Source organism: Sus scrofa, chromosome 14 (genome assembly GCF_000003025.6).
Source record: "Sus scrofa isolate TJ Tabasco breed Duroc chromosome 14, Sscrofa11.1, whole genome shotgun sequence".
In the NCBI taxonomy this organism is placed as follows: Eukaryota; Metazoa; Chordata; class Mammalia; order Artiodactyla; family Suidae; genus Sus; species Sus scrofa.
Window position 1 is genome coordinate 131,560,673 of NC_010456.5, and position 16,942 is coordinate 131,577,614.

General features: G+C 41.8%; 1 protein-coding gene across 13 annotated transcripts in view; it reads right to left on the reverse strand.

The window, feature by feature from the left end:
• Positions 1-16,942, reverse strand: part of ATE1 (arginyltransferase 1) — a 198,425-nt gene that overhangs the window by 178,654 nt on the left and 2,829 nt on the right. For all 13 annotated transcript variants that reach the window (XM_021073566.1, XM_021073564.1, XM_005671511.3 and 10 more), the window contains exons 2-5: positions 15,896-15,959; positions 13,023-13,085; positions 8,692-8,795; positions 6,736-6,990 (exon numbers count right to left, since the gene is read on the reverse strand). In XM_021073566.1, coding sequence (XP_020929225.1) covers positions 6,736-6,990; positions 8,692-8,795; positions 13,023-13,085; positions 15,896-15,959 — 486 coding nt within the window. The remainder of the gene's footprint in view (positions 1-6,735; positions 6,991-8,691; positions 8,796-13,022; positions 13,086-15,895; positions 15,960-16,942) is intronic.

Here is a 16,942-nt window from a genome sequence, read left to right on the forward strand (position 1 = left end):
CCTTAACCCACTGAGCGAGGCCAGGGATCGAACCCGAAACCTCATGGTTCCTAGTCGGATTCGTTTCCGCTGTGCTATGATGGGAACTCCCTTCTTTTTTTGTTTTAGGGTGATCTTTAAATTCTACCATTGAAGCAGGAATTGCCAGAGACAGTAGTTACAGAAACTCCTCAGGCAGCTCTTATGGCTGGCAAAATTTTTTCAACATTCATCCACTTCTCTGCCTTTGTAAGAAAAACATAACCAAATACCTTCTGCTTCAGGACACTGCTGTCTCCAGCTCATCTCTGAGCGACATTTCTCGGAAACCACTAGTGACAGAAATGCTTAGGAAGTAGGTGTCAATGAGTACTGGTCCCAGAACATACCCTGTCAGGTTTGCGTTGTTGTTTTTTTACAGTCGCAATTGCATTCCCAGGCTAGGGGGTGAATTGGAGCTGCAGCTGAGGCCTACACTCCAGCCACAGCAACACTGGATCCGAGCTGCATCTTGCCTACTTAACCCACACAGCAAGGCAGGGAAGGAACCTGCATCCTCACAAGACAACATCAGGTCCTCAAACCCACTGAGTCACAATGGGAACTCCCCTCGGGAAGGTTTTTTAATGAAAAAACTACCCCTGCTCAGTTCAACATATTTGTGTCTCTCTCCATCTGAGCGTTCAGACTACGTTTCCCTCCAGGAGTCTTATAGGATCTGGTTTTACATTTAGGTCTTTTGTCCAATTTGAGTTAATTTTTTACAGTGTTGGAGAATGTTCTAATTTCATCTTTTTTTTTTTTCAGGGCCACACCTGTGGGATATGGAGGTTCCCAGGCTAGGGGTCGAATTGGAACTATAGCTGCCAGCCTACACCACAGCCACAGCAACACATGACCCAAGCTGTGTGTGCTACCTACACCACAGCTCATGGCAACACTGGATCCTTAACCCACTAAGCAACGCCAGGGATCAAATCCGTGTCTTCATGGATATTAGTTAGATTCGTTTCCACTGAGCCATGATAGGAACTCCTAATTTCATTCTTTTACATGTAGCTGTCATACTGTAATTCTGAAACCTGTGTAATGTGGGATAAAGCAAAATGGGTACCTGTGACAGTCTACTACCACCATGCCCAATGTCCTTGAGAACTAGGTTTCTCAGTGTAGAAGACACAAGACACAAATGTAAAACAAACAAGATAAAAACACTGTAGTACTGAATTTGAATTGAAAATGTCAATATGAACACATGAACCATTAAATCTATTCACTGAAAAGAACTACAAAACAATGACCCAGCCAGTAGTGCCAGTGTCCAGTCTGTCATCTCCAAATACCGTTTCCACTGAAAGGCACAAGCTAACCTGGGAGCATCATGTTGTATCAGAGAGCAAGGAAGCTGTCATGACTACAACTCTATCCAAGACTCAGAAGCCCATTTAGAGAAGCTCCCATAGGAGTAAAGAATTGCAACACGGCAAATGTGTTTAGATATGTAAGTTCACAATGATACCACACACACAAATTTAACCGGTCACTGGTGGAAGTTACCTCGAAGAACAGAAGATAAAATGTAAAAATTAATGGGATTCTCCCTGTGGCTCCGAGGTATCAAATCCGACTAGCATCCATGAGGACAGTGGTTTGATCCCTGGCCTTGCTCAATGGGTTAAGAATCTGGTGCTGCCATGAGCTGCTCGGATCCCAGGTTGCTGTGGCTGGGGCGTAGGCCAGCAGCTGTAGCTCCAATTCAACCCCTAGCCAGGGAACTTCCATATGCCACAGGTACGGCTCTGAAAAGCCAAAAAATAAAAATAAAAATAAAAAAAGTAAAAGTTAAGAACTTACCTTAAGGGAAACAAAGAGATGAAGGGAAAATATTCTTTACAGAAGTACTCCAATCAATAAAACAAAAAATGACAGAAATGGAATATCAAACAGATCAATGGACTTACACATAGACCATCCATGGCTACTGGCACTAACAAGAGAGGCACCTAGACATTATGCGTCTCCTGAAACAACAGCCCACCACTCATGAAATAATCCTCAAATCCTTACCAAGCCTCCAATCAATAATTTGAATTTGAATCTGATTAAGACATACCTCCCTCCAAAAACAAAAAAATCAATTCAATCTTGAATCTGATCACGGTTCTGGATTAGGAGTTCTCATCATGGCTTGGCGGAAATGGATCTGACTAGTATCCATGAGGACATAGGTTCGATCCCTGGCCTCGCTCAGTGAGTTAAGGATCCAGTGTTGCCGTGAGCTGTGCAGTAGGTCACAGATGCAGCTCAGATCTGGTGTGCCTGTGGCTATGGCACAGACCAGCATCTACAGCCTACAGAGCCAATTCAACCCCTAGCCCAGGAACTTCCATATGCCACGGGCACTAAAAAGACAAAACATACTAAATAAATAAGTAAATTTTTTTTAAAAAAGTTCTAGATCAATTTATAGGCAGGAATGTTAAAGTGCACTGCAGATGTAATGGGTCAAATACAGAGAGTGGGATCAATAATCCAGAACAACCAACCCAGTGTCTTCAACAAATAAACTGCAAATAAAAAAGTGGGAGTAAAGTTTTCAGGGTTTTTTTTTTTTTTTTTTTTTGAAGTGAGAGTGATGGAATAGGAACCTATAAATCAAAGAGTTTGTTTGTTTTTTTTTCTCTTTAGGGCCGCATTCGAGGCACATGGAGATTCCCAGGCTAGGGGTCCAATCCGAGCTACAGCTGCTGGCCACAGTCATAGCTACAGCAACCCCAGATCCGAGCAGTGTCTGTGACCTACACCACAGCGCCCCATGAGTGAGGCAGGGGATTGAACCCACATACTCATGGTTCCTAGTCGGATTCATTTCCACCGCTCCGCAACAGGAACTCCTAGAGAGATTTTTAAAATACACCAACCTGATTTCCCATTGTGGCTCAGTGGGTTGAGAACCCAAATAGTATCTGCGAGGATACAGGTTCACTCCCCAGCCTTGGCCAGTGGGTGGAGGATCCCGCGTTGCCGCAAGCTGTGACATAGACTGCAGGTGCATCTTGGATCTGGAGTTGCTATGGCTGTGGCATAGGCTGGCAGCGCAACGCCAATTCAGCCCCTAGCTCAGGAACTTCCATATGTTGCCAGTGCAGCTATAAAAGAAAAAAATTTTTCAAATAAAAAAATAAAAATAGGAGTTCCCATCGTGGCGCAGTGGTTAACGAATCCAACTAGGAACCATGAGGTTGCAGGTTCGGTCCCTGCCCTTGCTCAGTGGGTTAACGATCCGGCGTTGCCGTGAGCTGTGGTGTAGGTTGCAGACGCGGCTTGGATCCCGCGTTGCTGTGGCTCTGGCGTAGGCCGGCAGCTACAGCTCCGATTCGACCCCTAGCCTGGGAACCTCCATGTGCCGCGAGAGCGGCCCAAGAAATGGCAAAAAGACAAAAAAAAAAAAAAAAAAAGACAAAAAAAAAAAAATAAAATAAAAATAAAAATAAAATACATCAACCAATTGAAACATGTGGATGTTATCTGGTCCACAAATAAATATTGCAAACAAATGTTTAAAAACTGGAAATTGAACCATGTATATCAGTAACATTAATATGCTTTTTAAATTACTTAGCATTCAGAAATGTAGTCTGAAATAAAGGAGGATATAATGTCTACAAGTTGCTTCAGTACAATACTGGAAGGGGAAATTGGATACAGATGAAACAAGAGTAGCCATCACTTTAAAAACAACAAATAAGCTCACAGGAAAGAGATCAGATTTGCGGTCAAGGAGGGGACTGGATGAAGGTAAGTCAAAAGGTACAAATTTCCAGTTACAAGCTCATACCTGGGGTGTAATGAACAACATGAGAAATGAACACTACTGTATGTTACGCAGGAAACTTATTAAGAGAGTAAGTCCTAAAAAAGAATCTATACACCTATGTGTAACTGGGTCACCATGCTGTATGGCAGAAAATTGACAGAACACTGTAAACCAGCTATAGCGAAAAAAATAAAAATCACTATATAAAGATTTTTAAAGATTAAATTTTTAAAAGAGAGTAAGTCCTGAGTGCTCTTCACAGGAAAAAATTTTTTCTAATTCTTTAATTTTGTACCTGAGATGATGTTCACTAAACTTACTGCAATAATCATTTCATGATATAAATCAAAGCATTATGCTGTATAACATAAACTTACACAGTTCTGTAGTTCAACTATATCTCAATAAAACAGGAAGGAAAAAAAAAGAATGGCCATAATGAGCCAATAATTGTTTCAGGAGTGCTCTCATGGTGCAGTAGGTTAAGGATCCAGCCTTGTCACTGCTGTGGTATGGGTTCAATCCATGCCTGGGGAACTTCCACACGCCATGGACATGGCCAAAAACAATAATAATAATAATAATAATAATAATAATGTTTCAAATGATGGTTGCGTACATGGAAACTCGTTAAAATATTCAGGCTATGTAGGTCTATATTTGAAATTCTCTGAAATGAAGGATTTCCAATTTTTATAAACTAAAAGTAATTTTTACGATAAAAAATAAAAATACTGAACAGACTCCAATGCCAGAGAGTGAGTTGAAAGAAATTATCTAAATCATCCAAGATATTTCACTGGACTATTCTTACCAATTAAGATGAAATCCCAGGGCAACATCAATTTAAATTCCATAAAATCCTGGGAGTTCCCGTCGTGGCGCAGCGGGAACGAATCTGACTAGGAACCATGAGGTTGCAGGTTTGATCCTTGGCCTTGCTCAGTGGGTTGAGGATCCGGTGTTGCCATGAGCTGTGGTGTAGGTCACAGATGCAGCTCGGATCCTGCATTGCTGTGGCTCTGGCGTAGGCCAGCAGCTGTAGCTCCGACTGGACCCCTAGCCTGGGAACCTCCATGTGCCACGGATGTAGCCCCAAAAAGACAAAAAAATAAAAAATAAAAAATAAATTCCATGAAATCCTTACATTAAAAAATACTATTCAGGAGTTCTCACTGTGGCTCAGAGGGAGAGAACCCAACACAGTCTCCATGAGGATATAGGTTCGCTCCCTGGCCTCACTCAGTGGGTTAAGGAACCAGCAAGCTGTGGGGTAGGTCTCAGACACAGTTCAGATCTGCCACTACTGTGACTGCGGTGTGGGCCAGCGGCTGCAGCTCCAATTTGATCCCTAGCCTGACCCCTAGCCCACATGCCATAGCTGCGGCCATAAAAAGGGGAAAAAAAAAACTATTAAATAAAAATGCAAACAAAATTTTCTGTGCCTTAACACATGTAACTTACAATTCAAACAAAAAAACTAAAATAGTATTAAAAGTCTCTCCCTCTCCCTTGGATTATTTTGTTTATTTATTTATTTATTTATTTTTTGTCTTTTTGCCTTTTCTTGGGCCGCTCCCGTGGCATATGGAGGTTCCCAGGCCAGGGGTTGAATCGGAGCTGTAGCCACCGGCCCACGCCAGAGCCACAGCAACGCGGGATCCGAGCCGCGTCTGCAACCTACACCACAGCTCACAGCAACGCCGGATCGTTAACCCACTGAGCAAGGGCAGGGACCGAACCCGCAACCTCACGGTTCCTAGTCGGATTCGTTAACCACTGCGCCACGAAGGGAACTCCCCTTGGATTATTTTGTATAAATAAACCTAAGAACAAATTCAAGAATTAAAGCATAATCATGCAAACTGACATTTAATTAAATAATTTCTAAAGAGTCATACACACACATACACATATAAATAAATGGATTTACTACTTGGATACATTTTCTTTTTTTGTCTTTTTGCCTTTTCTTGGGCCGTTCCCGCGGCATATGGAGGGTCCCAGGCTAGGAGTCTAATTGGAGCTGTAGCCATGGGCCTACGCCGGAGTCACAGCAACGCAGGATCCGAGCCGAGTCTGCAACCCACACCACAGCTCACGGCAATGCCAGATCCTTAACCCACTGAACAAGGGCAGGGATCAGACCCACAGCCTCACGGTTCCTAGTCGGAGTCATCAACCACTGTGCCACGATGGGAACTCCTGGATACTTTTTCTAAGCGTAATTCTTTTATAAGTGATGATATAGAAAGAAGCCTTACCTTACTAAAAGTGACATTATATAACTAAATCTAGAAATTTTTAAACTACAATTAATTTTGATTACAGAACGAAATATAATGATAAATTGAATTTTACAATGTCTATATTTCGGACATAGTATCTAAAACTTACTCTGTCTCACTTAACAGTGAAAATAGAAAGTTTAGCACCATAACTTTTCATGGACAAAAATTTGATTCTCAAACCTCTAGGGCATTAAGGGTAGTAAAAGAAATGGAACTCCTGGAGTTCCCATCGCGGCTCAGCGGAAACGAATCTGAGGACACAGGTTCGATCCCTGGCCTCACTCAGTAGGTTAAGGATCCCATGTTGCCGTGAGCTGTGGTGTAGGCCACAGATGCAGCTCTGATTCAACCCCTAGCCTGGGAACCTCCATATGCCACAAGTGTGACCCTTTTAAAACAAAACAAACAAACAAAAAATGGAACTCTTGTGAAATGTCTATGTTTGGGGACAATGCGGCTGTTTCGGACGTTTTACACAAGATAATTTGTTCGTCTAAATCCAGGTAATAGTAAGTTGTGTAAACTTTACAGATTTCATGAGTAATTGAACTTTAGCTCATGAGCAGGCCCAGGATTGCAACGTCTCCAGCACCACAAGAAAGTCACTGGATGCGGCTTTAACACGGCCTGACAACAAACATTCACTACCTGGCTTTGGAACTGTATGCACTTTAACTGAACGTGACGGCTCCCCAGAGCCCAACTTCTCTTCAATATCTTGAGACTGAATCAATTCATTGGCGTCTTCCCTCTTTGAGCTCTTTCCTTTCTGCTTCTCTTCACTCTCTAAGCTCTCTCTGAGGTCATCACTGAGCACTGTAAGGTCACACTGTATATCCAATTTATTTATTAACGCAAAGTCACCAGCAACAGCATCCTCCGCAGTAGGCTCCATGGGCTCATCTACAAACAAAAGAAATCAAAGTCCATCAGTCAGGCACGCGGCACAATTAAGACACACAGGGGAAAAAATGTCCCTTTAAAAACCCAACCTGGCAGGGACTCCTGAGTGACCACCAAAGCCACCCCGTCTTCCAAAGTCAGAGCTATAGGTAAGACTGTGGTGCCCCAGCAAGGGAAAGCCCGCCTAGCCCTTTGCAAGCCGTATCCAAGCTCCTCCAAATTGACAAGGCCAATTTTGCCTGGTTTGTTGTAAAGGAAATCTGTGACCCTGAACTTCCACCCTTGCTGCTCCCCACTCATTGGATGAGTAAAAACCACACGCCAAAGAGAGCCCCAAAATGGCTGGGGCTGGGGAGCAGGACTGTAGGCCAACCTGGAACCCCCACACTAAGCTGTTACATGAGGACAGAAACAGGCTTCTATCATTTTTCATTCATTGCATTTTGGTGTCTCTTCGTTACAGCTGATTGGTTTTTTTACCCTAATGAGTACATCACTCCCATGAATTAAGTTGCAGACATAAATAATTCAGAAGCCTCCAAGTCAAATCAAAAAGCAAATGCAAATGCTACAAAAAAAAAGACAGGCAATTCTCAACTTACAAATGGACAGCATTCTCAAAACTTATCTGGATGTTAATTTTTGAAACTCAGAACATGATTCCTGGCTGCTCAAAAATATTATATATGACTAACCAAGAAAATTTGTTTAACCTTTAAGGTTATATACCAACAATACTGAACAGAGCTACACCAGAAATTCTAATGTTTCCAGCATGGCCCAGAGCCTTCCAGCTTCTTTGTTGCCACAGCTCTGCCAGGTCTGCTCCAAGCTGTCCTGAATTCTGGTCTGTTAAGGACAGTGCAGGAGGGCAAAGAACTCACCTGTTTTGCCAGCCACTGTAACATCAGTGCTTCAAAGAGGGGCTGTAACCTTGTAAGGCATTCAAGACATACCTGGGGAATGAATTTACAAGCTAGGACTGGGTGGGAGGCTCCCAGGGTTAGCCATTTCCTATGGCAGACGTGAGAAGGAGCGCTAAGAATGGAAGGCATTCCTAATGCTTATGGTCATGTACTAGGCAGTGCCTAGAGGAAAACTTAAAAAAAAAAGACAAGCAAAAACACTAAAAAACTGGAAAAAAAAAAAAACAAAAAAAAAAACACAACTATCTGCACCCCAAGTTAATTCTGTGTTACTGATTATCTTTTCATTCACAAGACCTGACTCAAACATGGAAAATCTGACCTCAACTCAGCATTATAAGTGATTATGCAATCTTGCACAAGTTGCAAACAAGCTTCCATTTCTCCAGAGATAACATCACTTTCTACTTATACTATTAAGATTTATTAAGATCTAACAGGATCATACTATTAGCTATTATCAGGAGCAAATAAAATCAAAAGTTCTCAAAGAATTGTGAAAACTAAAATTTCAATAAACCCCAGGAAATCACATCTTTAAAATGGTCTGCCCTTCTTCCCAAGCTAGACTTTCCCTGGCATGTTATCTCCAGGTCCTTGACTTGGGGGCCAGAGGTAACAGCGACAGCAGTGCTAAGAGCAGTCATCACCATCAGAGTAGCAGCAGTACCTGACTTCGTGGGACCCCTCTGCCCTGCCTAAGAAACGCCTGAAAGTGAGAACCTTGGAAAGAAACATCAATTTAAACAGTTGTGAGACTTCCATCTCATCTTACCCTCACAATTGCCTTTTGAAATTTCCCCTTTAGCCAGAAATTTCAACATTTTTTTCAAAACCTTCTTGTGAGACTTTGATGGCTGAAACTGTAAAGGTCGGCACCTAGGAAAAAGCAAAGTAAATATTTTAAAAGTGAACTCAAATTGTGAAGAAATAAAATCAGTTCTGGACAGTAGTATGATGAGGCAAAGCTCATGCCTAGGATTTCCAGGTAAAGACAGGACTTAGTGTAGCCTCTAATCCCACCTCAAATCTCATTAAAACTACAGTGAAGGGAAGAGAAAGAAAGAAAGGAAGAAGAAAAGAAAGGAGGAAAGGAAAAGAAAGGAAGAGAGGGAGGGAGAGAGAAAGAAAGAATACTAGGAAAAAAGAATGAGAGAAATGTTGGCATCTAGAAAGCAGATGTACAAGTGCTAAGTGACTTAGCAAACCAAAGAAAGCTGAATCCTAAGCCAACAGTGGGAAAAGCCAATAACATATCCAAGTTTCCCTGCAAAACCCAGAGAAGTCTAGGGACTGGTAATCGCTGATAACTCAGGAGATATGAGTGAAAGTGGATCTAAAACTAGGAAGCTTCCTTGAAAGTCCATTTTGGAAGCAATTTGGTATCTGATATTCTCCCCCCTCATCTGTACAGAGGACTTTCTATACAATCTAGCAGAAAATGGCAAACTTTTGGGAAAGAGTAAAAATAAAGCCTCTTAGAGGAAGGATGCAGGCACAGCTGAAAGCAATGGCGCTGTACTGGCAACAGCAGGCTTAAATGAAAATCTATGTGCTGAAGCTTGAGTCCTCCGACCCACTTCCCCAACCCAGCCCCAGGACATCAGCAGACGCCTTCTCTCCAGAATGTGTTCAGAGCTAAAAACACCGACATCAGGGATTCTCCCAAAGAACAACCTAGACCACCCTGCTTAAAGCCGGGTCACAGCCCGGCCATATCACCCTACTTAAAGCCGGGTCACAGTCAACAAGACCCATAGGGTACATAAAATTTCCAACAGGACACTGGAAAGCCAGAATCACTGGAGGAAGGCCTCTAATACAAAGATAGGTGCCCAAAAAATGGAGGATAGAGAGAATACAGGAAGAAGGGAATCTAAAAAAAAATGAGGAGTCCGAGAACAAAAATCCCTCTTAGAAGTAAAAATATAATAGAAGAAATAAAAAACTAAGTAAGAAGACAAAAAAAAAAAAACCTTGAAAATAAAGCTGAGGAAATCTCCTAAAAGACATGGAAAACTGAAAAGAAAAAAAATTAAGAGTACAGGTCCAAAAGGCCCAATGTCTGAATAAAGACATAAGAGAAGACGAGAAGGAAGAAACTGTCAACAAGAGGGTCTTAACACAAGAAAACTCCCCTGAAGGACAGATGAGAGGAGCCCAGACAAGAAGGGCCCTCAGGTTCCAATTAATGAATGAAGACAGACACACCGCCAGACATGTTATGAAACATCAGAACACTGAAGGCAAAACCTCCAAAGAGAAAGAACACATTTTGGACAGAGAAACAAGAGTGCCACTGGACTTCTCAACAGCAATAAGACAACCAAGGAACAAAGATTTTAAAATTCTAAAGGAAAATTATTTTCAATCTGTATCTCTATACCCAGTCAAACTCTAAGTTTGAGTACTGAATAAAACAATTCAGATGCATTAGGTCTCAAAAAATTTACCTTATGCACTTTTTCTCAGGAAGTTGTTAAAAGATGTGCTTCACTAAAGTGAAGGAATAAAACAAGAATGAGGATAGAGGAGACAAGATTCAACTCGAGGCCCAAAGAGAATCCTCAAGATGACAGTAAAAAAGAGATCCCAGGAGTTCCCGTCGTGGCACAGTGGTTAATGAATCCAACTAAGTTGCAAGTTCGATCCCTGCCCTTGCTCAGTGGGTTAAGGATCTGGTGTTGCCGTGAGCTGTGGTGTAGGTTACAGACGCGGCTTGGTCCCAAGTTGCTGTGGCTGTGGTGTAAGCCGGCGGCTACAGCTCTGATTGGACCCCTAGCCTGGGAACCTCCATATGCCATGGGAGCGGCCCAAGAAAAGGCAAAAAGACAAAAAAAAAAAAAAAAAAAAACAGTTTCCCAGAATGACAGGCATGCGTCAGGTAGAGGAAGCCTGTTCAGATCAGAGCAAGTCACAAAGCCTCTACAAGAGATTTTCACCAAGGAGATAAAAATGACAGAATACCTGAAGCATCTAAACATAGCAAAAGGAAATTTTCACCACTGGGGAGTATTTCTAGATAAACTATTATTACGCAAACAAAATGACAATGATCAACTCTAGGGAACGTTAAAACTTGTGCAGGAAAGAAAAAGAAATCATGGGCTACTATGTGTCTGAGCTGTGAAGCCATATGAGGTGACCACATCTACCCAAAATGAGCTATTTCTAAGTTGGGAAGTCGGGGATGAGGACAAATAGGAGCTTGAACATGAAGAGGGAATAGGTGTGAAATAAAATTAAATCCTTATTTTTCAAAGAAAGAAGCCCAGAGACAATGGAGAAAACCAATTTTTTTAAAAATCAAGTATTATAATAAATATGTTACTTAAAGGTAGAAAGATGGCAAAAGATTCAGTTAAAAGATTTGAAAGTGATGGAGTTTCCTCATGGCTCAGGGGGTTAAGGATCAGTGTTGTCACTGCTGTGGCCCTGGTTATGGCTATGGCGAGGGTTTGATTCCCAGCCTGGGAACTTCCACAGGCTGAGGGCAAGGCCAAAAAAAAAAAAAAAAGATTTGAAAGTGACTGAAGAGACTGCACTGGGAAGCAAAAAATGGGATGGGATTCAGAGTACTGTTTCACAAAATACACTCTATGAAAATACTTAAATACTTGATTCTTTCAATTATCAGCATATAAAATACAGATAACAATTAAATTAAAAAATATTCATAACCAGGGAAGTTCATCCTCATGTCCACTGAATACCAGCAGGCCCTGGCGTCTGCCCAATAAGAAACTAAGTTGTAGGCTGGACCCCCCTGCCTTCACCTAAGGCCTCACTGTAACTACTTCAGTAAATAAAGAACAATCACCAAAAGATTAAATATGAAAAATGACTCCAAAAGATAAATGTATACAATGAAGTTGTATAAAGAATAACAAGTCAGGAAACGTTTATTTCCATGCAAAATGATAAAGCGCCCCCCCAAAAAAAACATTTTATAATAACTTTGTTTGCAAAGTTAATTGAATCCCTTTTCATAAAAGCAATACTCCTAGAACAGTACTCTGTATGAGACAGGCACCCAATAAATTATAGATGCTTTTATCTTTTTCTTTAACCCACTGAAACTGGTCTTTTCTGAATCAAGATTCTCAAGGTTCAGGCCAAGTGACTTCAGACTTATTTGAACGGAATCCCAGCCATAATCCAATACAAACTGCTCTCTGAAGGAAAAAAGACTTCGGTCATTGAAGATGCCACCACGTCATAACCCCAAAAACTGAAAGAGCTACTCTGTCACTTTTTACTAAAGGAGATGCTGTCAGTAAACCAGACAAGCATGGTTTCTCTTTACTATACCAGTCCTTTGACCAGAAAGGACTCCTAACCAGGATTCAGTGGTACCTGAAAATCAGTGATCATCCTAAAATTCAAACGTAAAATGCTACGTATTTTTGTCTACACACTCCCTCTCTTGCTGTTTTGTGCTGTTGCAGAGAGGGTCTGCAACTGCCATCACATTTTAACAACAAGCCAAGAGCATGAAGGGAGACAGGTGGGCAGACCAGCCAAGCATGGTGGACAGCTGTGTTTCCTTTTTATCCAGAGCACACGTACACACTGCAACTTCGCAGTGTTAACGGACCTTCCACCAGAAAGAAAAGAGGGAGGGAAGAGGAGGACATGAGAGAGAAGAGGAAAATCCTTCTATGTTAGGGCGGAGTAAGAGGGGGACAGAGGAAACACAAAAGATTATGAAAAAATCAAGTAAACACTTTGTAGGAAAATAGTTCTCCAATGAAGAAAACTAGACTCTGAATAAATGCAAGATGATTTACCAATATTCTTCAAGTATGTCATGTATTACTGACTAGACTGCTAAACAGTATATCGTTCATATCATTTACATTTCATATCATATCCACATATTTATATTTTTTCATATTTTAATAACGGTATTATTAAAAGCTACCGATCAGCACATGAATATAGTACCAGTATGTAGGAAAAAACTTGTTTGCTTTTCTCTATAAAGAGTATCTACCTAGAACGGAAATAAACATTTAAAAAAGGTTTAAAGTTTTTCTACTAAAAACTTACACACAATCTTCTGATTAATAAAATACAGCATATTCTACTCATCAAAATTCTTACCTTATTGTGTACTGAGGACAACATGTTTGATTCATGACAGGCTTGTATACGTATTTCCCGCTTCTAAAATTATAAAATAGTTTTGTAATTTTATACACATTTCTCATATGTAGCAAAGCAGATTAGTACAAGAGTACAAAATTAATTAGGGTAAAAATCTAACCAATAGTGTAAAAAATGCATTCAGTTACTCTTCAAGGGCGAAATAATCTTGCAGCACGGGTATAGCAGGGACCAGAGTGGCTTTTTCTTTGCAAAGGCTTTACACACATGCTCCATGGATGTGCTCACACATAAGCACCTCAATTACCCTCTCATCGGCATCCGCAATCCCTTCCCTGCTTCGACCTGTCACCCACCCTCAGTTCTGCACCGCAAGGGCGACCGCAGAAAACTGCCCGGGATGCTGCGGGACTGATGTGTGCTGCTGCCCAGGACATCCGCACTTGGGGGTTCCTTTTGCACCAACACAATGTACCCCCAAACCAGCCTGATCCTTTCCTTAGTTTCTGCATCTCAGTTAATGCAGAGCCATGACACTATAGGCTGAATCTTGTCCAGATCTGGATGCACCCTAATCCAATCTGACTGGTGTCCTTATAAGAAAAGGAAATGGGACACAAAAAGAGACACTAAACACTGGATGCACACGACGCCAAGAAAAAGGGCCATGTGAGGACCCAGCAAGAAGGCTGCCAGGTGCAAGCCAAGGAGAGACAGGTGAAGCCAAAGCTGTGGACACCCTAGTTTTGGACTTCCACCATCCAGAATCATGAGAAAATAAATGTCTCTTGCTTAAGCTGCCTGATCTGTGGTACTCTACTATGGCAGCCCTAGCAAACACACACTTCAGTTCAGAGCCACACACCTGGGAGTCCTCTGGATTCTTCCCTCTAACAAATCTCCACTTTCTGCCTGCAAGCATTCTACTTCTAAAATGTCTCAGAAGGGAGTTCCCGCTGTGGCTCAGCAGGTTAAGAACCCGACTAGCATCCATGAGGATGCAGGTTCGATCCCTGGCCTCACTCAGGGGGTTAAGGATCTGGCTATGCCACAAGCTGCAGCCTATGTCACAGATGCAGCTCAGATCCCGAGTTGCTGTGGCTATGGTGTAGGCTGGCAGCTGCAGCTCCGATGTGACCCCTAGTTCCCTTGCCTGGGAACGTCCATATGCCGCAGGTGCCGCCGTAAAAAGAAAGGAAAAAAAAAAAGGCAGTATGTCTCAAGAGTCTGTGTGTCCCCGCCCCCCCCGAGTCTCCCTCCTAATCGAGGCACTGCTACTGACAATGACAGCAGTCCTCACCATCTCACATCTGGACACTGCAATAATCCTGGAACTAGCCCTCCTGCCTTCAGAATCACCCCCTCAGATACCTCCCTGCTATCTGAGCGATCATTTCCAAACCACAAATTCCATCACTTTCTCTCCGACAAAAAAGCCTTCAAAAGCGTTCATGTACCATTAAAAAACAAAACTTCCTTATCGTGGCACACAAAGTCCTTCAACATCTGACCTGTATGTATCTACACTTTGGGCCTCATTATTAAGTTTAAGAAAAGCTGTGAAGTTTCATTTGCTGTGCTCAATGCCATGTCTTCTGGGGGGCACTGGCACATGCTCATGTTTACGTAACACCTAAAAGTTATTCTAAAATCATCTATATAAAAATAGCTACCAAAAAAAATCTCAGTCATCAAAGGCAATGTGTGGACCTTAAGGGAATCCTGATTCAAATGAATAAACTAAAAAAAAAAAAAAAAAAAAAAAAAAAAAGTCTTAAGCAGAAAATCTCATCAAAACTAGGTAACAGACGACAAAACTATCGCTAAATCTGGAGTTCCCATTGTGGTGCAGTGGAAACGAATCCAACTAGGAACCATGAGCTGCAGGTTCAATCCCTGGCCTCAATCAGTGGGTTAAGGATCCAGCGTTGCTGTGAGCTGTGGTGTGGGTCGCAGATGAGGCTCGGATTTGGCACTGCTGTGGCTCTAGTGTAGGCCAGTGGCTATAGCTCCGATTACACCCCTAGCCTGGGAACCTCCATATGCTGCGGGTGTGGCCCTAAAAGGGACAAAAGACACACACACACACAAAAAAAAAACTATTGTGAAATCTGAAAACTGTAGTTAATGGTATGGTGGATATGTTAAGAAGGAAAAAAAAAAACCTCTATTAGAAACACCTACAGGTATAATAAAATGATACCTAAAAACGTGTTTTAAATAATTTTGTGGGGGGAGAGGAGAGAGTATCTTATTTCACCAGGGCTGCTAAAACAAACTGCCATAGAGAAATGGCTTATAAATAACAGAAATGTATTCCTCATGGTTGCAGAGGCTGGGAAGTCCAAGATCAAGGTGCCTACAGATGTGGTGTCTGGTGAGAACAAGCGTCCTGGTCCAGCCTTTGTATGTATCCTCAGTGGCAGAAGAGGCAAAGGGAGCTCTCTGCGGTGTCCTGCACAATCCCACTCATAATCCCATCCTTCCCATTTGGTAATCCCTCATCACCTCCAAAGGCCTCACCTCCAAATACCATAAACTGGGAGTTAGGATTTCACACACAACCTTGTGGGGCGGGGGACACACGGACATTCAGTCCACTGAAGGAAGAAAAAAAAACGGATGAAACAAGACTAGCATCTTGATGACAGCATCTACGAGGTTCATTACAACGCATTATCTGTGACTTCGAAATTGTCCTAATAAACATACTGAAGAGAAGGACAAAATCTCTACACACCAAAATACGATAAAAATCTTCTTAAACCTCTTTCCAACCACACAAAAACCTTTTAAAGGCAAATCATATCTTTCAATTATAGGCAGAGCATGAGCGAGATCAGAAGCATCTTCGTATTAAGGACCTTTACCTGCGCCATCCTCGGTCTATAAGATCCTGATAATCCTGAACGGTCATGGAGTGGGCCCACATGCCTGAAAAATAAGTGCCATTTAATGACAGCAAGCGGACCCTTTTACTTATTTAAATTCGAAGCATTATTTTTAAAATGTGAGTACTGAAGCAAAAAAAAAAAAAAATCTAGTTCACATTAGAGAAATGAAAAGTCTGTACATACTTGTTAATGCGACTCACTACACAAGTGAAACACATAACATATTTATCTTAATTTTAAAAATCAAGCACACAAAGTCATCATATTCAACTCTGGATTAGTCTCTATGACATCATAAATTTAGGTCCTCAGTGCAATCAAATCAACCTTTAAACCATAATACCCACCAATAATTTAATACACTGGTCTCTTCACAGCAATTAGAAAGCAAATGTTTTCTTATGAACATAAATTCCGATTTTTTTCTTCTTTGGTCTTTTAGCGCCACACCTGAGGCGTATGGAGGTTCCCAGGCGAGAGGGTTGAATCAGAGCTATAGCTGCCGGCCTACACCACAGCCCCAGCAACATGGGACCGAGCCGAGTCTTCGACCTACACCATAGCTCACGGCAAAGCCAGATCCTTAACCCACTGAGCGAGGCCAGGGATTGAACCTGTGTCCTCATGGATACTAGTCAGGTTCATTACCATTGAGCCATGGTGGGAATGCCCATAAATTCTGATTTTTACGTTTACAGCATAGTCTTATAAATTGAAAACAACACAAAACTATACATACAGCAACATTCCTTGTAAAGTATAAAAACTGAAAGTAATCCAAATGCCTAGGAACAGAAAAGTGATTACAGGGACTAGGATATTATCAACATGATGAGATAATCATGCAACCATGGAAAAAAAGGAAGACTATAAGAGAACACTGAATTAATATGAAAAGAAAAAATGAATTTTACTCTTGTAGAGAGTGAACCACAACGGAAGTATGTAAAGGTGGAAACAGGCTGGCCAGAGCAGGGTATTGTGAGAAAAGCATGGTCACTGCAAGCCTGGTGGGGGCTCATT